At 45.7% G+C, this 26752-nt stretch overlaps 1 protein-coding gene across 2 annotated transcripts; it reads left to right on the top strand.

The window, feature by feature from the left end:
- LOC147897192 (high mobility group B protein 9-like) lies at positions 1-26752 on the top strand. 2 transcript variants are annotated; one of them, XM_087381649.1, is made up of 7 exons: positions 1-164; positions 273-520; positions 861-939; positions 25063-25225; positions 25327-25446; positions 25583-25989; positions 26097-26752. In XM_087381649.1, the coding sequence occupies exons 1-7, from the start codon at positions 108-110 to the stop codon at positions 26289-26291; spliced, it is 1269 nt and encodes a 422-aa protein (XP_087237775.1). In that variant the 5' UTR covers positions 1-107; the 3' UTR covers positions 26292-26752. The 2 variants fall into 2 exon arrangements, with proteins under 2 accessions (XP_087237775.1, XP_087237774.1); XM_087381648.1 differs by having other exon boundaries at positions 1-520.

The following is a 26752-nucleotide window of genomic DNA, read 5'->3' as shown; positions in this document are numbered from 1 at the left end:
AGGACTAGCTGCTCACAAGAGCATTTGCAAACACATGATTTTCTTGTTCATGTCTGTGGAGCTCTCGTCTTCCCGCGGATGAATCTTCACCCAAGCTTGGAGCTTGCATGCATCCAACAATGTCGCTTGGACCTCCCCAGCAGCTCGACTCACCGCAACACCATGTACCTCCTGCTCCCTCCAGCTTCTCATGGCTTCTCGAACAACAGACCCATGCTTCCTTGCAGCCTCGCCCCGGAAGCTCAGCGCACAGTTCTGCTTCCCTGTCTCAGGACCTCGCTCACGCAGTTCCTTCGGTTCTTTCTGAGAAACCCGGAGCAGATGCTGATAAATCTACTTCCCCGGGGCTGGATACGCAGGAACAGCAGCTCTTGTCACGACAACCACGAGATGTTTCTCCTGGGGCGTGCGAACGACTCTATCCAGCTGCACTAACAACTCACGACGCCGTTTTAGCGGATTGCACTCTGTTTGTGGAGACGCTTCGCAGCTTACATGCAGCGCTTGGCCTGGAGATCACGTGAGTAATAATCCTTGCTCGTCTTAGCAAACGTTTAGCTTACTTCTGTTGCTTACGTCGCTTTTGAATTTTAAGCCTGTTAACGGTTCACTTCAAGGGATGTTCCCTAATCAGGATCACAAATTTTGATGTCTGTCAAATTCTGAGAGGAAGCATATCTTGAAGCTGTCCTATGTGTGTCTGTTTTCAAAGTCCCGATGATCTCAAGTTGCTAGCGATGAGCCAGGGGTATCAGTGCGCATGGTTTATGTTGCAAAATTTTCTGAGCTTATCTTGAATCAATGATTTGAGCTTGCTCTCAAAGTGGTGTTATGATTCTTGTGCCTACTGCTTTTGGCAGGGTTCCTAAGATTGCGGGGAAGGCCCTGGACCTGCACAAACTTTACAAAGAAGTCACTTCTCGTGGTGGTTTAGAAGCGGTAATGAGGAAGCTTATCATCAATACAATGCATCTGTCACCTGTGCCGTTGAGATGTAGATGTTTTGCTTTTACCCTTTTTAATCATTCTAGTCTTTTAAGGAAAAATCTATTTCCTGTAGTAAGGGATTTTCTCCTTGAAGTTTTCCTTATTCCATTACATGCGGCAGGATTGGGTTGCCACTCCATTCTCAGATGCCCAACCATGTCAGTGTGCTGTTGCACAATGTCATGCCACGGTTTCCACATGATCGTTATGGTGTGCAAAATTAAACGTTGGTTTGGTCCAGCCTGGTGAGATCGGCAGGCTTGGGAAGTTTCTTCTTCCTTGAGGCTTGAGGTGGATGTTGGTGGGAACCTTGCTTCGTCTCGCCCACTGTAGCAGGCACGTGAGTCTAAGGTAATCCCTCACGTATGTTGTCATGCATATTATAAAGAATGTGCAGACAGGCTCACTTGGAGCATTTTGCCCCCTGTTGTAGGGTATCTCTTCTATTGATTGAAAAGCCAAAAGGCTGAGATTACAACTGGAGGTGAAGGCTGAGAGCTTTCTGAAGGGAGGGAATGGAGAGAGGCAATCAACCATCTCTATTACTTGACAACCGAGAAAAGGTGGAGGCTTGAAGTTCTTCTGAGGCCGACTGTAACTGAAGGTCTTTGATCGAGGCCTGACTGGCCATTTTACAGACCTGACCTGGTCTGTAAAGCGCCCCATCTGCTGCTGGGTCCCTTGGATTTGCTGCAATGCCGCATGGCAGCTCGTGATTGTCCTGCTGGTATCAGGCTGCTGCTGTACTTCTGCTGGGCCAGTGGGTCTACATGGTTGCAAACTGTCTAGAAAAAGCCCAAGGCAGCCTTCCTGCTCCTGCTGTCTTTGTGGCAGCTCGTATTGCATGTAGATGGTGTCGCCGGTGTATGATGCCTGCATGTCAGCCCGTACAAGTCTCTTAGTTGACTGCGGCCTGTGTGTGGCCTTCTTCAGGCCCTCGAGCAGCCTGCAGGCTGCTTATGTGGCTGGCTGTGTGGTTGATAGAGTCCAGCCATGCCATGGGCTGTAGATGCCCGTGGCACCCACTCCCATCCTGTTATCTCATGGGAAAGGCGTTCTTGTAGGGGAAGCCAACCAATTATGTACTTTTCATCTGGATTAAGGAGGCAATCACGTCACCTTGTGGTAGATTGTGTAGCCCCAAGGATGGCCAGGTAGATTCAAACCAAACACTGCAATTGAGCTGCCATTTATGATGGGAAAAAACATGGCTGTCAAGGATTGGACAGCTTACAACGTTGATCATGGGCTTGGTGGATATGCTAGGCAGTTTTGATCCATGGACCAAAGAGAACCTGCCAGTCCCTTGCCTCTTCTCAGCCTCCACAAGAGGAAAGGATTTGTCCTCTACCGATGCAAGATGGTATTCACTTGTGCAAGGGTGTTTGTTCATTATGGCGATGCCTTCAGTATGTTCTTGAGAGCTTCTGGACGGGAGTGAACGGAAAATCTCTTTGATAGAGTGGGAGTTGGCCCATAGTCTGTCATTTAGATGTTTGAAAAGTTAGTGATGAACTATGGAGTTGGTTGATTAAATCACCCTTGGGATGATTTGGGGTTAGGAGAGAAAGAAGTTCCACGGCATAAAAGTTTTGGTCACTTGAACATGGAAAGCCTAGTTCTTATGAACAGAAAAAGCTTTGTAAGTGGCTTGGAAGATGATCTATAACGGATGTATCATTGGAAAGCACAGTCATGAAAAGTTCCTAAAGGTAGGTTCAAGGGAAAAAGGTTAATGACCTATGTGGTCCTTCACATGTCAAATCAGTAGGAGGTAAGATCTACTTCCGGACATTCATAGTCAATTATTCAAGGAAGACGAGTGTACTTCCTCAAGGAGAAGCTCGAGACCCTTAAAGACTCTAAGGAGTTCGTTGCCATTGTTGAAAACCAGATTGCATGTTAAGGCTCTCAGATCAGATAAAGGGAGAGAATTTAAGTCTACAGAATTTATTGAATTCTGTAAAGAGAAGGGTATTGAAAGGCAAGACTCAATTTCTGATACCTCTAACAAAATGGTGATGGTGTTAGTGAGCGCATGAACCATCCACTAGGTGAGAAAACTAGGACCATGCTTAAAGTCCAGAGTATACCAAACTACTTATTGGCCGAAGATTGAAGGACCTTAAGGAAGGGCCATTAGATTTGTACAATCGTCAAACCTAAACTGAACACTTCGTTGGAGAATTGAGCCCTAAAATTAGTCAGCTGAGCAAACTTTGAATTGTCCATTCAGCGATTGCGTGGCAGTGAATCTTCTGTTCTGACTAGTTAATATTCTGTCTTATCGAGGGGCACCCACCTTGGACCGGTGGGGACAGGGTCCACAGCTGTGGTCAACACGACTCCCCCTAAAACCACATGCTTGTGAAGAGAGTGGGAGAGAAGGAAGGAGTCTCACTTACAGCTTTCTCACATACTCAATGGGAGAATATACACAAAGGTGGAGGCTGAAAACAGTTTTCTTCTTCTTAGTTGTGAAAGCCAAAAGAACTCTAAGTATAAAAGAATAGGTGAACCCTATATGTGGGTCTCAAACCAAACTCAGCTAACTAAGGTGGCATACTAACTGAGCCACTAACTAGAGTACATAAAGATAGCTGTCATCCAGTTTTTATTCATGGGCGGTGTACCAACCGCATCTGCAGCTAACAAGTCAGTGACACAAATGCATAACGGTCACCTTGGCATATCACGAGTGGAGCTCGATATCTCAACACTTCCTCTCGAGCTCAATCTTAATTCCTGCACACCAAGCAGGTCTCTGAACTTGCGCAGCTTCTCTGCACCCAATGCCTTTGTGAATATGTCAGCTACCTGATCCTCTGTGCTGACATAAACTAGATCAATAAAACCTACTAGAACCTTCTTTCGCACATAGTGATAATGCACCTCAATATGTTTTGTTTTAGGATGATAGACTTGATTATTTGCCAAGTGTATACTGCTCATGTTGTCACAATAAATGACAACTGGCCCATGTGTAGACTGATGCATATCATAAAGTAGCTTATGCAACAAAGCTACCTCACTTGTAGCCATTGTTGCACCCTTGTACTCAGCCTCTGTGCTTGACAAGACAACTGTAGGCTGTTTCTTGCTGCTCCAAGTGACTGCAACATTCCCAAAAGAGAACATATATCCACTTGTAGATCGTCTATCAGAAATACTACCATCCCAATCAGCATCAGTGTATCCATGTAACTGTATCTGAACCCCAGTCTCATAAAATAGTCCATACTGCAATGTGGACTTCACATACCTCAGTATGCGTCTAGCTGCATTCAAATGCGGTTTTCTTGGAGTCTGCATAAATTGACTTACCAACCCAACAGCATAGCTCAAATCTGGCCTAGTAATAGTCATATAAATCAAACTTCCTATTATGCGTATGCACATAGTAGGGTCTTCCAGAAGCTCACTTGTATTTGCGTTCAACTTCACATTCTGCTCCAAAGGAACTGAAATAGGCTTACAGCCTGTCATCCCATACTTGGACAGCATGTCCAATCCATATTGCCTCTGCAAGAGCCATATCTCACTTGTGGATCTAATCATCTCAATGCCTAAGAAGTAACGCAGCTCTCCCAAATTCTTCATCTTAAACTTCTGCTTTAATAGCATTTTTACATGAAGGATATCTTCATCACTATCACCTGTGATGATCAAATCAACATAAATGACAAGCAGCATAATGCCTCTCTGTTTTTCTCACATAAAGTGAGAAATCTGCCTTGAAAATCTGAAAGCCACTAGTGACAACATACTGTCCTATCTTGTCAGACCATGCTTTGGGTGCTTGCTTCAAGCCATACAAGGCTTTCTTTAACCTGCAAACAAACTCAGGATGAACAGCATGAACATAACCTGGTGGTTGCTCCATATAGACCTCTTCTTGCAAATCACCATGCAAGAAAGCATTCTTTATATCCATATGATGTAATGACCATCCTTTTGATGCAGCCATAGCAATGACTGCTCTTACGGTTGCCATTCCTGCAAAGGGCTTTGCTCTTGTCTGTAGCATATATTGTCCTCTTGCTACACCGCGAAGGGCGTCCTAATTTGAGGCAGTGCACTCTTGCACTTTTCGGCTGTGCTACATGCATAGATTTGCTCCCAAACTCGAAAAAAAAGGAAAGCAACACTGATCCTCTTACTAGGACATCGCGAGAACCGAGCTCTGATACCATGTGAAGAGAGTGGGAGAGAAGGAAGGAGTCTCACTTGCAGCTTTCTCACATACACAATGGGGGAATATACACAAAGGTGGAGGCTGAAAACAGTTTTCCTCTTCTTAGTTATGAAAGCCAAAAGAACTCTAAGTATAAAAGAATAGGTGAACCCTTATGTGGGTCTCAAACCAAACTTAGCTAACTAAGGCGGCATACTAATTGAGCCACTAACTAGAGTACATAAAGATAGCTGTCATCTAGCTATTATTCATGGGCGGTGTACCAACCGCATCTGCAGCTAACTTGGTGACATAAATGCACAACGGTCACCCTGGCATATCACAAGTGGAGCTCGATATCTCAACAATGCTAGGACACGGGTGGGTGTGAAAAAAATATATATCTATCAGTCAAGTCCTATGCAGTCATCAATCGTCACATGGCAGTGAATTTTCTGCCCTGGCCAGTTAATATTCTCAGTCAGACAGGTCCTATCCCACAATATTCCAAACAGTGCTCTTGTTCAAAGTTTTGGCAGAGAATTGACTATCAAACAGTGAAGTCTACACAGTGAGTAGACAATATTTTGACAGGTTCTGGCCTTAAATCCACTGCTTCACAATGAATTAATACCTCCAACAGAATTCTGACAGACTGCTACACTTGGATGGAGTCCATAGATGAACCTGAGCAGCCTGCTCCTATCATCAACCCCATGGGAAAATAACGATAGCTTCCAGAGCCTTTGTATATACTTCTGAATGAGCTCTGTTGAGTACTTGAACCAAGTCCTCAATCGCTAAGAGGACATAGTAGCCAATGCCCAATTGCATTCTCAGCCAAAGAGGAGTGCAAAGGCATGAAGAAAGAGCATGTACAAGAGCCGACCAACAAGAATTCCACTGAAAAATGCGAAAAGCACTTCTGTCGCGAAGAAATGGGAGTTCTTGCGCTCAAAAGAAGTGTGCTTCAGAGAGGGATGCATTGAGAAGGTTTTGGAGAAGTTTCATTGCCGGAAAGTCCTCCAAAACTGAGAAAAACCAGTCAACCAGCGCGTGGGACCACTCGAAATTCAATAGAAAGCTGTAGCTTTGGAAGAGGCAGAGGGGAAGCCATCGGGCCAAATGGAAGTCGAGGAATCCAAACGGGTGAGGAGTTATGAAGAAAAACGGAATTCAGCTGAAGGAGGCTGAAAAACCAGTCCAAAATCTCAACAAAGGGAGAAGATGAGAGAGAAAACCGCACATGTGAAGTTTAGAAGGCCTAGGAAGGTCCAGGAATGGCAAAGGAGCATGTAGAAGACACTAGAGCCACCTGGAACTCTAGGGGGGCCACTGAAGGTACATGGTCCTCTAGGGGGGCCCATTAAAAATGCCACATCATCATTTCCCAACAACCACTCTTTTAATTCCTTGGAATGCCTTTGGGCCTAGGGATTAATTACGCTTATATGCTAGGCACCTATAGAGAAACGATAGGGTTTGCAGTGGAGCGATCAAAAAGTAGACAATACTCAGACACAACTTAAGAACGGAACTCAGAAAACATAGTGCCTGTCGGTAATATGAAAAACTGAATACAAGAACCTCAAGCCGTCGTGTCTAAAGGACCGTGGCTGAGGTGAATCAGAAAGATGATTCCATGTAGAGAGACAGTAGAAAAGATAGCAGCAGAGGGAGCGTAACGCAGTCCTCCGTGTAGCTCAATGATGACGAGGATGATGAAGGGCTGGAGCTGCCCGAGGAAATGGCTGAAAACCAGCATGCTCTGAGGAAGGAACCTTCAGGCTATCTGGAATAGCAACATGATGAAGAAAAGGAGCTGATCTGGGGCAGAAGGAGCTGATCTGGAGCAGAGGAGCAGAAGGGGACAGATCTGGAGTAGGATGGGACAGATCTGGAGCAGAAGGAGCTGATCTGGAGCAGAGGAGCAGAAGGGGACAGATCTGGAGTAGGATGGGACAGATCTGGAGCAGAAGGAGCTGACAGAGGAGTAGAAGGGGACAGCTCTTGGAGTAGGATGGATGGGACAGATCTGGAGCAGAAGGGACAGAGCTGAAGTAGAGGAGCAGATCTGAGTAGAGGAGCAGAAGTTGGGACAGATCTGGAGGAGAGGATGGAGCAGCCAGGAGGCAGGAAGGAGAGGCAGAAGAGGAGGCAGAAGTGGAGGCAGCAGTGAAGGCAGATCTGAAGAGGAGAGGTAGATGGAGTAGGCGGGCGTGCAGCAAAAGATGGAGGAGATGAGGAGCAGCTGCAGGTCCTGTTGTTATGCTCTAGCCGAGATAGCATGACCTCGGATAGATCGGTGGGCATTTTCTCTTAGATGACCAACTTTTGTAATAGTTAATGTGCGTAATTAAAATGGTCAAGAGAAGTAACTGCCAAGGTCCTAGGTGAGGGCGGAATGGCATTGACTAGATAGTTCTGAGTGCTAAGGCCTTGGTGCACCTAAATGTGCAATAATGCCAAGGGGCAAGTGGGTTTTAATGTGCCCCAAGAGAGGGGTAAAATGGTGCACCAAGTGGAGAGGCCAAAATGCTGACATTTGGCAAGGAGAACTATCTAGGGAATTGAGGGTCTCATGGATAAGTATGATGGAAAATAACGAAGAAAATGTACGTAATATGACGAATCAACTATCCCTGAGAATTGGCTGGGAGGAACAATTGAAAAGCCATCGCCCGTGACTAGTTTCAATGACGAAGGAGAGAATCAGGCGAAAATTAGCACTAGGATAGACGTTTTGTGTTGACATTTTGGTATCAGAGCCAAGGTAAGGGTAGAACCCGTCGGTTTTGTGACGGACAGCAGGTGGAGAGATCAAGGGACGTGAGCGTCAAACTATTGACGCGGACCTACACCAGCAGGTCGTAGAGCAAGGTTAGAGATCGAGGGATACGTGATTGAGCGACGTGCACGATCTACGACGAATTAGGTGAAGGCAAGGAAAAGATCGACGGAAAGCTGACGGCTAATTTTGTTTTGTCTTCTGCTACGACGACCGGTGTGGGTGACGCGCTGATCATAGGAGGCGCTGACGGGTGATTGATCTACGCCAAGAGGAGCGTAGGGTCTAATAAGGGATAGAAAGTGTTGAGCTTGGGCTCTGTTGACGTTGAAAGGGAGTCGTTAAGCCTGGGATTCGTCGCGGGGTCAGACGTGACGCAACGTTGGTGGCTGTTTTTTGAGAATCGAAAGAGCTATGGCGGACAGATAGTCGATATTGATTTTGTTTGAAGAAGAGTCCAAGAGAAAACCCGACGGGGCTTTTGAATAGATACTGGTAGCAGGTTGAGCGCAGGGGACGTAGCGCAGAGACACCGCCTGCTTGGCATTCTAAGGCCTCTGCACAGCCTATTTGGAAGGGACTTCGAAGGGAAATTGTATGTCTGAGAAGAGCAGCCAGGATTATTGCGAAACAACCAGGGAGCCCTTTCTTTCCGTGCAGTTTTTTTTTGTGTTTTCATATGGTCCTGTGATTTCTGCACTGTAGAAGAGAAAAAAAAACAGGAAAGCAGAATAGCAGTGAAGGGTGTATATATTGGTTATTTGGGTTTATTTATTAAAAAAAAAAAAAAACCCATCTTCCACTGTGAACCTATGGAAGCAGAAGGACAGAATTCAAGAGTGAATCCTAGTGAGTCTAGAGTACAGTCTACACAACAGATGTCACATCAGGCAGCACCTACTTTGATTGGTAGGATTTCGATATTAGAGGATGCTTTACAACAGATTATGAACCAGCAGCTTCAAGTGAATGCTGGTCAAAATGAGATCAGGGAGATGGTGCAAGCCTTGTCGGCTAGACCGTCTAGGATTGATAAGGGCAAAGCTCCAGCAGAGCCAGAGCCCAGTATACATTCCTTAGAGCGCGCAAGGGTCAAAGTGCCTAATATCGCTAATTATAGACCGGAGAAGTACGCTGGTCGGATGACCGAGCGCAGCTCTGATGTGATCGAGGTTTGGTTACACAAGTGGGAAGAAGCCTTCGCCATTTGTGAGATTAGATCCGATCTAAAGAAAATCCGCGAGGCCACACACCTGTTTATTGAGGCAGCGGACAGATGGTGGATAAAGCAACAGAAGGATCAAGTTGCTCCAACCACCTGGGAAGGGTTTAAAGCTGAATTCAAGAAACACTTTCTTCCACCTGATGAAGAATCCCGAGCTTGGGATGCTTATAGAAATCTTCGTCAAAGGAGTCTGTCAGTGGCAGAGTACACTGACAAATCCAGGGAATGTGTCATGAAAATAACAGACCCTCTCCCTATGTCGGTTCAGTTAAAGGACTATATCTATGGACTGAACGACAAGATCAAAATGGAAGTTCGGGCTAAATATGTGACTACACTAGATGAATCTATAGCAGTAGCCCTGAACTATGAGGATGCCAGAGGCAGATCTGGTGGATTTGTGCAGGCAGGGACTCAGTATGAGCACCCGAGAAAAGGGGGATTTCAGAGGAAATGGGTTTCAAAGACAAGTGTCTCGCAGCCAAGTGGCCAAACCAAGCAGGTGAAGCCGGTTGAGGGACCAGTAAAAACAAGTACCACCGTTGGGGTGAAAAGGAAAATAACTCCAATGGCAGCCCGGGCTTGGTCAAAGTCCTCGTTGACCCCTGAACAAAAAGAGAAAGCTAGAAAAGAAGGATTGTGCTTCGGCTGCCTTTAGCGACATCAGTGGAAGGATTGTCCACTGAATAAAGACCGTCGCACGGCTAATATGATAATATCTGAATGCGACGTAGAAATGCAGGAGAGTCCCAGTGCGGAACATATGCAGATGCAACTGGCGGGACCTTCTCAGAGGTTAGTACCTTGTTTGTTATGTGTATCTGTTGCTAAGTTAGTGACGAGTGCACCTGATAACATCCTATCTAAGCCCGCAGCAACGGGGTATACGGCCTTTAATGATACGGAGTTAATTAAAATGAAAGGGCAAGTGGCCAGTCATGATGTCATTGTGTTGTTTGACTCGGCGTCAACTCACAATGTGATTAACTCCAAGCTCGTGAAGAGGCTGAAACTAAAGACAAGTCCATCTGACTATGCGTATACAGTCAGGATGGCCGATGGAAGTTCAACTGAAGTATGGGACCAAAGGGTTACCCAGTTGGAGCTTCGGATTCAGGACTATGCTGAGAAGCTTGATTTTGAAATGACCAAGCTTGCTCATGCAGATATAGCCCTGGGAATGGCGTGGCATTCTAGGAAGAATCCAGCCATTGATTGGAAAAAGCACGTATATCAATTCAAGATGAATGATGTGCTTTATGTCTTGCGAGGTGAAAAAGATATACCTCAGGGACCGTTGGTTTCCGTGATGGAAATCAGAAAGGCTCAAGTTGAGTTTTTATTCCTTTGCACAGCATCGGTAGAGCCGGTGGATGAGTCTTCGGCTAGCACTGATGTTACGCAAAGTGGTGAGATGGCCAAGCTGGCTAATCTTATAACAGAGGAGTTCTCTGAGTGTTTTAGGGATGAACTACCTTATGGGTTACCTCCAGAGTGGAAAGTTCAACATAAGATTGAACTGATCCCGGGGGTAGAACCTGTAAATAGACCTCCCTATAGAATGAGTTTTGCTGAAGAAGCGGAGGTGCGTAGGCAACTGGAAGAATACCTCAAGTTGGGACAGATTCAACCAAGTTTCTCACCTTTTGCTTCACCAGTGATATTAAAGAGGAAAAAGGATGATACGTTTCGCCTCTGTATAGATTACAGAGCATTGAATAATATCACTGCTAAGCACAGGTATCCGATGGCTCGGATTGATGATTTGCTAGATGCATTACATGGAGCCGTGATTTTCAGCAAGATAGATCTTAAGTGCGGCTATCATCAGATCCGGATTAGAGCCGAGGATGTGCATAAAACCGCTTTTAGAAGCAGGTTTGGTCATTATGAGTTTTTGGTAATGCCCTTCGGACTTACCAATGCTCCAGCGACCTTCGTCATGCTTATGAACGATTTACTACGTCCGTATATCGGAGAGTTCGTAGTACATTTTATTGACGATATCTTGATATTCAGTAAAAGTGTTACTGAGCATTGTGAACACTTAAGGATAGTGTTCAGTACTTTGAGGAAAGCCAGTCTTTATGTGAATAAAAAGAAAAACTATACTGTGTATGGTTAAGCTTGAATACTTAGGGTTCATAATTACTCCACAGGGGGTAGAAATGGATCCGAAGAAAGTGGCTGCGATACTAACTTGGCCAATCCCTCAGAGTCTGACCGCGTTGCGATCATTCTTGGGATTTGTCCAGTTTTATAGAAGGCATATCAAAGGATATTCCGGAATCGTATCGCCATTGACTGATCTGACCTCAGATAAAGTACCTTTTATTTGGGGACAGAATCAACAAGAAAGTTTTAACACCATAAAACAAGCTGTGGTCTCAGGACCGGTGTTAAAAATACTTGATCCCCAGAAACCGTTGTTCCTAGAAACCGATGCAAGTGGCATTGCGGTAGGAGCAGTCCTCCTTCAAGAGGGAAGGCCAGTAGCCTTTGAAAGCAAGAAGCTATCTCCCTCTCAAAGGAATTGGCGAACTCATGAATTGGAGTTGTACGCAGTTATCCATGCTTTGAAAACATGGAGGCATTATCTGTATGGTTCAGAGTTTTATGTGGATGTAGATCATGATACTCTGAAACATTTTTGTAAACAACCTGACTTGAGGGGCCGCCAAGCTAGGTGGGCAGAGCTCATGCAGGAGTTTAATCTAACGATTCGGTACCGAAGAGGAAAAGACAATAAGGTTGCTGATGCGTTGTCTCGCATTATGCACAACCTGAGTTTCACGGTATTAGAGAGCGCTCTAATGACCGAGATAAGAGAAACTCAAAAAGTGGACGAGTTTGTCCAGAGCTTGTGGCCTAAAGCTCATGTGTTAAAACCCGGGGAAAATGAAAAGGATGACCTAGCATCCAGAAAAGGCCAAACTTATGCAAGATATACCATAAGGGATGGTATGCTAGTTAGAAATGGCAAGGTTGTAGTACCTGGTCAGAATGATCTCAGGCAGAGAGTCATTCGACAATGCCATGATAGCCCGTGTGCGGGATATCCAAGTGTCGAGAAGACATATGATCTCGTGAAGCGAGATTTCTTTTGGCCAAAGATGAAAAAACATATTCATGAATATGTGACACGGTGTTTCTCGTGTCAGGTAAGTAAGGCCGAGCGGGTGAAGTCACCCGGACTTTTACAGCCCTTGGAAATACCACTAAGTGGGAGAGCATTTCCATGGACTTTATTGTAGGGCTACCTGCAACACAAGGAGGATATAATTCTATCCTTGTGGTGGTTGATCGTCTAACCAAGATGGCTCACTTCATTCCGACTAGAGAGTCTGTTAGTGCCCCGCAAGTGGCGGATTTGTTCATTAGACATATATTTCGTCTGCATGGATTACCTAGATTCATAGTGTCAGACAGAGATGTTAGATTTACCGGTCATTTTTGGACAGCGGTATTTGAGACACTAAGGACTGAGTTGGGAATGAGTAGTGGGGATCATCCTGAGACGGATGGTCAGACAGAGAGAGTCAACCAGACTTTAGAGGATATGCTGAGGCATATGTGTCATTGAGGCAACATTCATGGGACAAGTGGTTGCCATTGTTGGAGTTTGCCTACAATGATAGGAAACATTCATCTACTGGGTTCAGTCCGTTTGAGCTGAACTATGGTTATAGGCCAGCGAATCCAACTATAGTTGGAGTACCTCAGAAAGTGCCTAGTGCCGCGAACTTTGTAGTTCAGATGCGGGAGATGCTAGCACTTGCGAGAGCTAATATCCGCCAGGCTATGGATAGAGCCAAGGTGTATGCGGATGAAAATCGGTCTATAAGAGTATTTGAAGAAGGAGAAAAAGTTTTTCTCAGAATTCCTTCGCACTCGAAGTTGTTGACTTCAGGAGAGTGTGCTAAGTTATCACCTCGATACTGTGGGCCGTGGTTAATTCTAAAGAGAATAGGCAGTGTAGCCTATAAATTAGAATTGCCACAGGGGTGTAAGGTGCACCTGGTTTTTCATGTTTCGCGCTTAAAGAAATTTTTGCATACAGGTGACTCACTAATCGAAGGTGTGGTTTTGTTTCAGGAGATAGAGGATATTGCAAGGCGCCAGCCAACAAGAATCCTGGACCGAGGAACAATGCAGATACGAAATCGGAAGATACCCACGGTGTTGGTTGCATGGCATGGTCAGCCTCTATCGGAAGCTACCTGGGAATCCGTATACCAGTTACGGAGAGCTTTCCCAGATTTCATCATCGAGGACGCTGATGCTTGAAGAGGGAAGGAATGTTATGCTCTAGCGGAGATAGCATGACCTCGGATAGATCGGTGGGCATTTTCTCTTAGATGACCAACTTTTGTAATAGTTAATGTGCGTAATTAAAATGGTCAAGAGAAGTAACTGCCAAGGTCCTAGGTGAGGGCGGAATGGCATTGACTAGATAGTTCTGAGTGCTAAGGCCTAGGTGCACCTAAATGTGCAATAATGCCAAGGGGCAAGTGGGTTTTAATGTGCCCCAAGAGAGGGGTAAAATGGTGCACCAAGTGGAGAGGCCAAAATGCTGACATTTGGCAAGGAGAACTATCTAGGGAATTGAGGGTCTCATGGATAAGTATGATGGAAAATAACGAAGAAAATGTACGTAATATGACGAATCAACTATCCCTGAGAATTGGCTGGGAGGAACAACTGAAAAGCCATCGCCCGTGACTAGTTTCAACGACGAAGGAGAGAATCAGGCGAAAATTAGCACTAGGATAGATGTTTTGTGTTGACACCTGTCCTGTCAGAGGAAGTGTGGGGGCAGAAGCCTTTTATAGGCCAGACCTAGCTGGTCGGCCAGCTGGTCGGTGGGCCTGCCAGCTGGTCGGCTAACTAGTCGGCTAGACCAGCTGGACTTTCTGGCCATTTGTTTGGCTGAGATGGCTGGCCTGTGAGCTGTTTGATTGCCCCATAAATTGGGGATTGCTTAGTTGCTGAATACCCCCTCTCAATTGCCAATTCTGAGGGGCAAACATTGTGTGCTTGGAGCTTCGTGTAGGGATGTCGGTGGTGGTGCTGGCTATCCGTGTGAAATGCCCAATAGAAGATCACAAGAGGAGTGCCCTTGCAAGGGAATTGTTCACTTCCTCAAGTGTCGTAGTTACACGTATGATACCAGATAGAAATAAGAACACTGTGAAGTTTGAGAGAATAAGCCACCCCCTCTCACCGCCGAAAGGTGGAGGAAAGAGCAAAGGTAAAGAACAAATTTGTCGTAGCAGGACTGATAATCCAGAGAGGTCGGAGCTGAACAGTGAGCCAGTGTGTGTCCGATCTTGGACCTCGGGAGAGAGGAGTCTATCCCTGCCTCCATGCAGGTAGAAGTTTCGAAACAACAGTCATCTAGACACATCTGAACAGAAAGGGTCCCGCCTAGGGATAACTTGTAGATACTGGAAGTCGATGCCGATGGTGGTAGAGGTGAAGGATCATGACCCCCTCTTTCGAAGGAATGGGGAGTGTCAAGCCAGAAACCGAAAAAGGAGGGAGGGATGGTAGTAGAAGATGGAGTTCTGAAAGGGAGGGAGGGATGGGAGTAGAAGATGGAGTTCTGAAAGGGAGGTAGGGATGGGAGTAAAAGATGGAGTTCTGAAAGGGAGGGAGGGATGGGAGTAGAAGATGGAGTTCTCTCCCTTAGTGCGCAGCGGAATGAAGAGGAAAAGAATATGTTCATAGGAGTGATGCTCCCCGTACCTATGGTCTCCATGAAGAATCAGAATCTTTAGATCACCAGAGATCTGGGGTCTTTAGATCACCATGGCTCTGATACCATATAGAGAAATGATAGGGTTTGCAGTGGAGCGATCAAAAAGTAGACAATACTCAGACACAACTGAAGAACGGAACTCAGAAAACATAGTGCCTGTCGGTAATATGAAAAACTGAATACAAGAACCTCAAGCCGTGGTGTCTGAAGGACCGTGGTTGAGGTGAATCAGAAAGATGATTCCATGTAGAGAGGCAGTAGAAAAGATAGCAGCAGAGGGAGCGTAACGCAGTCCTCCGTGTAGCTCAGTGATGACGAGGATGATGAAGGGCTGGAGCTGCCCTAGGAAATGGCTGAAAACCAGCATGCTCTGAGGAAGGCACCTTCAGGCTATCTGGAATAGCAACATGATGAAGAAAAGGAGCTGATCTGGGAGAGGATGGAGCAGCCAGGAGGCAGGAAGGAGAGGCAGAAGAGGAGGCAGCAGAGGAGGCAGAAGTGGAGGCAGCAGCAGAGGAGGCAGAAGTGGAGGCAGCAGTGAAGGCAGATCTGAAGAGGAGAGGTAGATGGAGCAGGCGGGCCTGCAGCAAAAGATGGAGGAGATGAGGAGCAGCTGCAGGTCCTGTCCTGTCAGAGGAAGTGTGGGGGCAGAAGCCTTTTATAGGCCAGACCTAGCTGGTCGGCCAGCTGGTCGGCCAGTTCTGGTCGGCCAGACCAGCTGGACTTTCTGGCCATTTGTTTGGCTGAGATGGCTGGCCTTTTGGCTGGCCTGTGAGCTGTTTGATTGCCCCATAAATTGGGGATTGCTTAGTTGCTGAATAGCACCATGCCGCGTTTAATTACACATTATTAAGCCCATGCTTGAACTTATAAAACCAAAGTTGTCACAGTCTTGTAGTACATTAAAGTACTTAGAATTTCACGCCCCCGTGACAAATCAATCTTTAGGTCTTTACGAAACTTGGCTACCCCTGATATCATTAAAATATTTACTCCCAATAGGCTTGGGTTATCCAGTAGCTCCTTCACTTGCCTAGCCACCTCCTCCCTCTCTGTTCGACAACCTGAATGGGGCTTTGTTAACTGGTTTAGAACCTTGCTCTAGAGTGACAGAGTGGTCAATGTCCCTTTGAGGAGGAAGATGATTTGGAAGATCAGAAAACACATTTGAGTATTGTTGTTACAACTCTTTCATGTATGGGTTCTCAATCAGAACTTTCTTTTTGTCCTCAGATGTGGAAAGATGGAGGGCAAAGATTGCACAAACATTCTTGGGGTCCCTTGCCAACTTTTTGGAAGAAATAACAGCTAGCTTAGGTGGTTCATGGCCCTTCAAAAGAATCTCCTTACCCTCATGAAAGAACCTCATATACATGTGATTGAACTCCATGGTAACCTCCCCAAGGCCTAGCCATTCACAGGAAAGTATGCAGATGAATAGCAACTCCAGTACCAAAAGCCCCAGATTCCAGTTTTTCCCTAATTTTGCAGGTCAAATTTTTGAGAGAGAACTTGAAATTTCCCACTTGATTAGGCGATCCTTATGCTAAGAATGAATGATAGAGCCAACCAGGAGTAGAAATTCCTAACATTGCACCTTGATTGCAAGAAATTGCTAGAACATTTGGCAAATAACTGTTGTGCGCTAGCTGTTGCAACTGAAACTTAGATCTCCACGAAAGTTTAGGAGCGGAACCTAGTGGCTATGGAGACCAGAACAAGCCAAATATGACATGATTTGGTGCATTCTACCAGTAGATCGTTGACTGGCTGTTAGTTCCACCTGCGTCTGGATTATGACTGCAATGTGGGGTCAAACCCTAATAATTTCTTGATTCCAGCACATACGGAGAATCAGGAAATCAAGAGCTTTCCATTGATGCAAAAAGCCCCAAAATCTGAGCACTTTGACAATTAGGGTTTCTTACGGGCTGACACGTGGAAGCTGTTGCATAGACACCTTCCCGTGACAAATTTTTGTATAGGGGTAGGGAAGAGGCTCAAGAATCCATGCTCCAATTTTCACGCAAAAATGATGGAGGATTGACCACTAAATCCCAAGAAAACGGCTCTGGTACCAGTGTAACTAGACCAGCCACTAGTTTGGCAATCTAGTTATATTTCCTACGACTAGGGGCTTAGAAACAGCAACAGCTAAGTGCAGAATGATGAAATGTCTTGTAAACTTCATAATCCATGAGCATCAAAGTACAAAGGACTTGGAATTATAGGGAGAACAAGCACTTGTGATGGGCTGCACAAGAACAGGCTAGGAAAAGACTTTCCTAAGCTCCTAGGCTAGTCAAGAGGCATTTGCTTATGGGATAGCCCCCTATGATGCCCCGATTGGCTTTACCATTAAAAAGCTACTTATTACTTAGCCATTAAAGGCCAAATAGAACCAAAACTTCTAAGTAAAATTAGCCTTTGTTATAAATACACTCTGCTCTACACTCCCCAGCACTGCCACCATTGCTTGGCAATGAGAATATAGAACCTGAAGGAGGATTCATATATGAGGGAAGTGTCTCTGAGGAGTTTCAAGACAGGGTTTCAACTTACCTGGCTTCCTTTTGGTGAAGCTGATTATTTTGTTGGCTAAGTATTCTTCAATCTTGAATCAAATTCTAAGCTCTACAGGGTTTTGTGACAGCCCACAACTGAGTGATGCATCAGATTACCAGGACAAGAAATAGTCTTCCTTTTGGTGAAGCTGATTATTTTGTAGACATGGCTAAGTATTCTTCAATCTTGAATCAAATTCTAAGTTCTACAGGGTTTTGTGACAGCCCACAACTGAGTGATGCATCCGATTACCAGGACAAGAAATAGTTAATCCATCACATGTAAGGGGCAAATGCCTCACACTGCTGTTGTTTCTCAGGATTCTTAAAAGAAGGTATTGGAAATGTCTGTATCCTTCTGAGGAGATCCTTGTAATGGATGTTCTACTTTCCATGGTGTATTTTCTGCTTCATACAACAGTTACCAGGACCTGCAAACACATGCAACTGTTTGGTAGTGACAGGTCTCCACATGACCTGTGAGACAGGAGATTGAAGGAACAAGGATCTACTTAGCAGCCCTCAGTTAAACCTATATCTAGAAATAAGGCATCAAGCAATGTGTCTCATTCTCTTACTAAGAAGGATTCTAGGGATGCTGGAGGGGGAAAGACAATGATTTTGTTGCTACTTCTAAGTTGACTACTCAGCAAGCCTCACCCAATTCTTCTCTACATAATGATGCTGTGCCAATCATTACAACATCTTGGCAGAAATTAGAATGTGGAGGATAGTGAACGTTGACATGTTCATGATGCAGCTATGGAAGCGTATGTGATGCTCATGTCACTGTAGGAGGTTTGTGCAGCATTAGGGAACCCTTCTGTGTTCTGTTTGAGTTATGGTTGAGTTTCCTCTTATGTTCTTCAGTTTTCAAGTGCTGAGCTTGGAGAGTCAGAATTGACTCACAGGGCGAGAACTGGTATTTCATGTGTCTATTGTTTAGATTTCTACTTAGAACAGAAACAACAATGGAGGCAGGTGGATGTGAGACATTATCTCAAGGTACCTTGGTACATCCTGGGGGAAAACATATCCGAGATTCATGATGAGCCAGCAGATATAGATTCAAAATTTTCCCAAAGGCAATAGAGTTTCCATGAGCCAGTGGTGGTTAATTGTTACCAACAGGAGGAGATTGGACTCACTGTTACACATGTGCTATTATGAGATATGAGTTCTCTCTTATTACTATGGTTGTATTTCCTTGTTACAACTCCCTTGCAAATTTGAGTGCAAATTTTCTTTTGGCCAAGGTGGACTTTAGCACTTAGTACTTTATAGTTTAGGCAGCCTTTAAATAGCTTGCAAATAAGAAGTATTTAAGTAGGGGGAAGCCTAAAGTTGACACGTGGCATCCTAGGATGGCTATTCCTTAAGCAATGTAGCAATTGTTGCCAGGCACAAACCTATAAATTGGGGGGGTCCTACTGCTCCATGTATCCATTCTTGAAGTGCATTCTAATACACATCCATTTCCAGTTGAGCCTCCATGCTCTTGGCTGAATTGACTAAACTGAACTAGGACTAAGCCTAGGAACTCTCTTACTAGCGTGTTGCTTGTGCAGCCCATCACAAGATGAGGTTCTACACAAGATTCCAGGTACATATGATGATTTTGCACATGAAATCTATTGTTCTCATGCTGTCCTATCCATCTATTACTATTTGCGGTCATTTCTGCATACCTAGGTTGCGAAACTAGCATGCTGTAGGCTAGTTGAAGAGTGGTTCTCATTGAAGTCTACTTGTAAATGCCATTAGTGGTATTAGAGCCACGTGATTCTGAAGACTTGTGAGGATCAGTGGGAGGGTCGGTCGAGAACTTTGTCCTAGGAGCTTTGTGTAAGGCTTTGAATTTCGCATGCATGTGGAAGGTCCATCAAGATAGCTGTTGCTGAGGCAGAAGCACTTACTTTTCCATGAAAGTACACGAAAGTGAAGTGATTCTACCTTTGGAAGCTTGGGTACTATGCCACGGATTGTCGAAAAAGTAAGCAAAACATTGCAAAGAAGTGTTAGTCTACCTCGATAAAGAAACATTTGAGGGCTTGTTTCTACTCTGGAGGAGCCATGGTACATTGGCAGTGGAGCTACTCGGCACATGACCCGTCACAAGGAATGGTTCTCACAGATTGAACTTGTATCTCGAGAGTTGGCGTCACATGATGATTCGAAGTGTCTGGTAAAAGGGAGAGACTTCTATTCATGCTGGTCTGCACAAAATTTATTGATGTCTGCATGTGCCAACTCTTGCAAAGAATTTGCTTTCAGTCTTTGCCATGACTAGGGACAACATGAAGGTGGAGCTTGATAACAAGTAGGTTTTGGTGAGAAATTGCCATAGCAATGCTCAAGGGATCGAGGATTGCAACCTTATTGGATAAATGCAATCCTTGCTCTCGGCCAGCACGTTGTGGCATATGTATTTCGGGCACGTACTATTCACCAGGTTGGCAGAAAGCATGAGAAGAATATGGTGACAAGACTTCCAAAGCCTAACCCACATTCTTCATCCACACAGCTTGCCTCAGCAACATTGGCAATGTTTTCCACAGCTAGAGGAGGAGCACCATGCCGTTGGGAACTGGTACACTTTGACTAGTGTGGGCACATGTCCACAAGGTCCTTTAGTGGCTGTCTGTACTTTCTCACATTCATAGACAATATAGTTGGAAGGTGTGGGTGTACTTTCTAAAAGAGAAGTTAGATGCCTTTGGGAAGTTCAAGGAATGGCTAGCTGAGGTGGAGCGGCCTTGTTGCTGGTACAGCCCCTCACTAGCTATGGATCTACACACAAATCCAGGTACTTTGATGGTTCAGCTCATGAATGTCTGCAACCTACTTACTATACATTACCTTTGCATTCATTTGCTGCCATTTCTATATTACGAGGCTGTTGCACTAGACCTAAACTAGCGTGCTATAGGCTAGTTTAGCTACAGTGGTATCAGAGCTCTTTTTTGGAAATTTTGTGGAGGAAATCATTGTTTTGAAACTTGGAGCACATCATCTTGAGCCATGGGCTACCTACCTGCAAAAAACTGTCACGGCCAGATGTCTAGATCTATAGATGTACACGTGGCAGCGGACCAAGATCCAAAGTGCTCAGAATTGAACAATTTTTACATCACTGTGCTCAGCTTGATCTTCTGATCAGAAGCCCTAAAGTATGGCAGTGGAATTTCAAAAATTGACCTATGATTGGGCAGGATTCAGTGGTGCTGGAAGAAATCAATTTCTGCAGCGATCTGGCGATTGATGGCTTCAAAAGATTTTATTGCATACCCTGAGTCGCCTCTGCCCATGGGACACCTGTACCAAGTTTGGTACTAATTTCTGCCTTGAAATGGGTTCCAGCAGCTGCATTTTTAACTATCAGAAGTTATGGTTTCCCTAAAATTTGGGGCTTTGAGTTTTTCCTGCTAATCTGTCCTATTCGAAACAGCTTGGTTTAAGCAATCTGCAAATAGTGCTGCAACAGTGCATCTGACAGTAAGTTCTATGCAAACAGTGATTTTATTTCAGAATTGAGTTGGGGTTATCAGGCTACCTCCAAAGAGATCTGGAGATCAGTTTAAGAAGCATCAGATGGGGAACTTTGACCCCATTCCAGAGGATGATTTGGTGTTGGATTCTACAAGACTGGGCATTGGTTCCAATGAGGGAGCCCAGGATGATGTGAATGAATGAAAGCCTTCATTATGTCTTCATTTGAGAATCATTCTCTCTCTCTCTCTCTCTCTCCCTCACACCATGTTTCTAACTTGGTATCAGAGCCGCCTTCCATAGCTGCCACGTCACCCTTCCCCTAACCCTAATTCGTCACCCTTGCCCTAACCCTAATTCTGCTTCACCCTTCTTCTTGCAGCCTGCAGCCGCCTCAGCCCTGCTCCATTTTCGTCCTGTTTTACCTCCTCCATAGCTACTCCACCCCGGTTTTCTGTCCTTGCAGCCAGCCGCCTTCATTCAAGCCCTCTTGGAGCTGTAGCTAGGCCTTTGGCTCCCTCTTTGCTTGTGGGTCGGCACTTCCTACAAGAGGCGCCTGCATGTGTGACTCCCCAAGGACGTTTTGGAGCTCTCTATCGCTGAAATCAGGGTTTATGAGCTGCTGCTGCATAGCTGCCTTCAACGGAGCTTTGTCGAAGGTTTTCAACGCCAAGAACAAGCTTTTATTACTGCTGCTGTGTAATCGGCCACCTGACAGCACTCTCTAGTCACTTGACAGCACTCTCTGCAGCATTTCGAGTCATTTGAGGGCCTTTTCGAGCAGTCTCTTGGCTTCCAACACACCTACTACAGCCAATTTTCAGACTAGTGTCTTGCTACAGCATTTGGAACTGTTCTAGGGAGCCTCCTTTTTTTTTTTCGCAAAAAGTAGTGCTAGTTATATTGCTTGAAAACGAGAGTACAAGGCGGCCTAAAAAGGCCAGCGGGCTGTAATCACAAAATGGATACAGCCCGGGGTAACAAAAATAATTACAAGCCTCTCAGGGCATAATCATCTGAGTGTGGACAAAGAGCCACGGTGGGGGTGAGTAATGCCACTAAAGACTCTGAGCAGAGTGCTGGAAGAAAAGCTCTTGATGGTCCCAGTCTCGAAGGAAGCGCCGTCTCTTCTCCTTCCCTGCCCGGGAGTCCCCTTGACTCTAATCCCACTGACCCTTGAGTGCGTGAATGATCGTGCTCCAGATGTCCGCTAGGGTCTAGGTAGCAGAAGAAGCTTGATCTCCTAGGGTCTGCGCGCATCTGGAAGTCCAGATATGCCAGCCTACAATACTCCCTATGATCTCCCAAATTGGGTGCCGAGTCATCGCTCCTGCATCTGTCTCTGTCAGATGCCAGGGGAAGCTTTCCATGTATGCCCAGGTGGCCTGCGTGATAAAGAAAACTGGATCCTGTCGAGAGAACTTGTAAGCCAAGTGAAGTCCCATCACGGTGTTGCACCAGCAAAAGGCTCCCCAAGTGACCGGTCCTAGCTCGGGTGCAGCCCTCGCTAAGACCCCCATGACTCCCTTCCACACTGTTTGAGCATGCGAACAGCTCCAAAGGCAGTGCTTCAGGGATTCCTCCTCCTGAAAACACATCTGGCAGTGCCCCTCCTGCTCCATCTGCCTCAGCCAGCTCCCAACTGGTAGCCCCTTATGGACCACCATCCAAAGAAAGTAAGAGATCTTCCTCGGCCGCCAGCTTGCCCATAGAGTCTTCCAAAAAGTACGAAGAAAGACCAGAGATATCCCTTGGGCATACCAGCTATGTGCCTGGGTGGGTAGCCTGCGCTGGAGAGCCCCAAGAGCATGCCTACCGGTACGCGCGCTATATGAGAAGGGGGTAGGGTTCTCTGAGGCCTCCAATGGTGGCCAATGCCACTCCCCTGGGTCCCACTCCACTTCTGTCAAGGAGCGGCCCTCCCAAATCCAGAGTCTCCAGTCCTGGGCCTGCACAACCAGGGGGTCCATATGCCACGCTTTTCCTTGCAGCCCTATGATGCGAAGGCGTTGCCAAGGAAGCTAGGGGTCGATCACAGCCTCTCTGCTCTGGAGACGGCTACCGTCGGCGACGGAGAAGAAATAAATCGAGGAGTCCGAGAAAAGGCCTGCAACCACCAAAGGAATGCCGCGGGGTGTGAACTGCCCTAGCCACCTCTCATCTCCTGGGAGGACGTGTCTAGTGACTGTGGGAATCCTCCAACGTGCAGGAATGGCAACATCAATCTCCGCTCGTCGAGTCTGGATCCCTCGTGCCGTACCTACTGTTGCTGCCAGCTCGTCTGGGCCCAACTGGCTATAGAGGTCCCTCCAAACCCGGAGCGAGCGCACAGGCCCACGCGCCCAGAGTGCCCATGGGATATGGGACCTCTCTCCAAGTTGGCGACCTGTATCATCTGTCACCTCGCTGCTACAAATCAGGGGCTGTCTGTCTATCTCCTCTCGGCAGCTGGGGGGAACCTGGGAGAGGTTGTGCCGCAGCTTCCTCCAGACTGAGAAGAGACTGCGGAGGAAGGGGGAGCGGGGCTGAGTCAGCGGGGCTGAAGTGAAAATCCACCGTAGGGAGCCTCCTTGCACATTGGTGACCAGCCTTTGCACTTCAGGGTGCCCTAGTGAGTTGCTTTGCAGATTTCGGACCTGCTGCAGCAATTCAAGCAGTTACTACGACCACAAGAGCTCCATTTCTGGTTCAGTTCTGCATTTCGGAGCATATTCTTGCTGTGTTTTGATTAGGGTTTGTATTTGGAGCACCTACAGCCACCTATACCTGCCCACTTGCACACGTGGAGGCTGCTATTGCGTTTGGCGTCCTAGACCAGCTGCCATACTTGCTGGTTATTCAGCTGGTGCTGCAAGTTTGTTCCCTCAGTTTGCACACATGGAGCCTCGTCCTCGTGGTGAAGATCAATCCGCACAAGTCTCAGCTTGGGATGAGAAGAATGACAAGGCACTAGCGCTTATTGGTGTGAGGTTGGCTAATAGACTACTTCATCATCTTGATCTCACTACTTCAGCCAAGGAGACACCAGACAAGCTCAAGAATATATACGCCACATCTACTGGACCTGAGGAGCAAGCTCTATCTGCTATGTTACATGATCCATCCCTCTCTGAGGTGATAGATGATGACCAATGATGCTGTGTGTTTGTGTTGAGTCAAATAAAGGTTCTCAGCCTTTCCCTCTAAATTGAATGTATTTGGAGTCAATAAGAGGTACGCTGCCTTGGGTTGTCTCCCAAAAATGAATGTATAGTCTTTTACTTTGGTTGATGGTATTGACCACCCAGTTCAGAGTAAGGGGGATGACGAGTGATGGTTTGCCCTTGCCGGTCGCAAGTTGACTGAGAAGTCAAGACATTGTAAGTGCTGATGCTGTGGAACTATTGCAACTTAATGGCAGAATACGAAGGACAGTGAATGTCAACGTCGTGTTCATGATGCAGCTATGGAAGCATGGTGATGCTCATCTCACTGCAGATGTGTGTGCAGCATTGTAAAGCAGACATACTTTGCTGTATTACAAAATGCCTTTTTCCTACGGCAAGTTGTTCTGGATACGTCACTATCAGGGTGACAGTTGTGTACAAGACCACTGGTGGGCTATTTTCTCCACCGCATACATTTTTCTGTTGATTGACTCTACAAGTAAGCAAATTTCTGCTCTTAATTTAAAACAAGTGGCTATTGGCTTCGATGTGTGTGCAAGATGCACAGGTGCCCAAATGGAAAATCGTGTGCCTGGGGGGAAATCTCTGATTTTAGGCTTTTGTCAGCCTGGGAATGGCTTGAAATGCATGAAGGGGTTGATTGCAGGTGTTCTTACAAGTTGGGAAGGCTAGGACTCGTCTTCCTCACAAGATTGTCTGAAGGGGTTCAGTGTTCTTGCTAGTTTTCTAGTACAGCTCGTTTTTTGAAGATTTCTCTTTGATAGCTCCTATGAGATCTTTTGATTTTTGGTAAAAGAATTGTGGCACCATTTATATGGCATTGCAATTTCCACAATGTAGCGTAAGTCTGTGGAGTAGCACAACTCTGTATTCTGTCCTAATTGCTTCTGGTTTTCGAAATTTTCAGGTAATGAAGGACAAGAAGTGGATGGAGGTCATTCTCGCATTTAACATCCCTCCTACTGCAATAAGTGAATGCTATCTTTTACAGAGAAATTATATTGATTTACTTCATCATTATGAGCAAGTTTATTTTTTGGGTGTTCAAGGAAAGATCATTTCACCTCCTGGTATGTCTGTCTCGTCCTTGCATTGAAATATGATTGATGATCAAGGAATTGTTGGAGCCATGAGAAACCTTTATGGGAACTGACCCTTGTGACTTTTTCAGCTGCTCTATCTATACAAAATTCAGTGGTCCCTCAGCTACCAGATCCAAGAGACTCATGTGATGCAGAAGATGGGCTGAAGAAAGAAAAGGGGATAATTGATTCCGCCCAAGCACTTGGAGGTCCTCTATATGCGATTTGTACAGTGCTTGCTATATAATAACTGCATGAGTCTGATGTCCGTGATATCTTCTCTTTTTTTCTCCACCTAAGATGATTTGGATGTAGGAAGGTTTAACATATGCAGCTCTGCTACAGTCGACCCTGCATCGTCAATAGGGAGCACCATCACTGGAGCCATCGATGGGAAGTTTGACTACGGATACCTTGTGACTGTGATGGTTGGCACCAGAAAGATGAGGGGTGTTTTGTATCATGTGCCCTCTGCAAACGCTGTGCCTCAAAATGCGTGTGTGCCATCTCTGACAAAAAATGTTGGCTCAGAATTAAAGGCCTCTGATCTTACCCAAGAAGTAAGCCAAAAGAGGAGGAAGAAGGAAAGCTGCAGGAAGGATCCAAATGCTCCCAGGCAGAACAGGTCTGGTTACAACTTTTTCTTTGCTGAGCAACAGGCTAAGCTGAAGACCATGCAACCAGATAAAGATAGAGCAATAAGCAAAATGATTGGAGACTCGTGGAGTAGGCTTTCTGAAGATGAAAAAAGTGTGAGTATACGATCACAACAATATAGCAGTTTTCCTCTGTGCTCACGAAGTTTTCATCTGGCACTCTTCAGCTCCCTTATCTGACATATTTGCGTCATGACTTGCAGCCATATCAAGAGAAGGGTCTGAGGGACAAGGAGAGGTATATAAAGGAAATGAAGGAGTACAAAGAAAAAACCAAGCTCCCCATGATATGTGAGGGAGGTATAAATGATTGTAGGGTCGCAAACCCACCTTTGAGAATCAATAAACTTGAGAATGGTGGTCATGGTCCTCTTGTAAATGAAAAAGGAAGCTGCTAAAGATGAAAGTGTTTTAATGGAAGCCACGTGACATGATCCAAGGAGTCAGATACTTCCACTAGCCCTGCTTCTCTGCTGATGAGAGTGAGAGAGTGAAATTGTGAATATGTCACCCTAAGACTGAAGTATCATTTCATGTTTGGGTGGGTCTTTTATCCTTGTGCTAAAGGTTTTTGACAAAATGCTGCTTCATCTCTGGGGTTATGAGACCAAGTTTTGTACTGTTGTAGTGGCCTCATGTTTGTTGGAAGAAACTCATTGTTAGCACACTCAACTCCTTAAAGAATCAGTGGCTGACTGATCGTAGGACAGTCTAGTTGCAAGGATTGCACATTGATGGAACAAAGTTAATTGGGGACCCCATGGAGCTCAAATACGGAATCAATTCAGATTGATTGTATGAAAATCAATTTCCATTTACAACGTCGGTGGAACAAAGTAGACTGGGGACACCCATGGAA

Source organism: Dipteris shenzhenensis, chromosome 11, assembly GCF_047967505.1.
Source record: "Dipteris shenzhenensis isolate YYH24624 ecotype China chromosome 11, Dip_SZ_1.0, whole genome shotgun sequence".
Taxonomy (NCBI): domain Eukaryota; kingdom Viridiplantae; phylum Streptophyta; class Polypodiopsida; order Gleicheniales; family Dipteridaceae; genus Dipteris; species Dipteris shenzhenensis.
Note: the sequence above shows the minus strand (reverse complement) of the source record. Positions and strands in the feature narration are given on the sequence as shown.

Bases quoted from the DNA above. Each gene is read 5' to 3' on its own strand.
- LOC147897192 (XM_087381648.1), top strand. From the start codon at position 108: ATGCATCCAACAATGTCGCTTGGACCTCCCCAGCAGCTCGACTCACCG. The intron at 25,447-25,582 runs GTCCTCTATATG...GCTCTGCTACAG, and splicing joins TTCCGCCCAAGCACTTGGAG to TCGACCCTGCATCGTCAATA. The intron at 25,990-26,096 runs GTGAGTATACGA...CATGACTTGCAG, and splicing joins TTTCTGAAGATGAAAAAAGT to CCATATCAAGAGAAGGGTCT.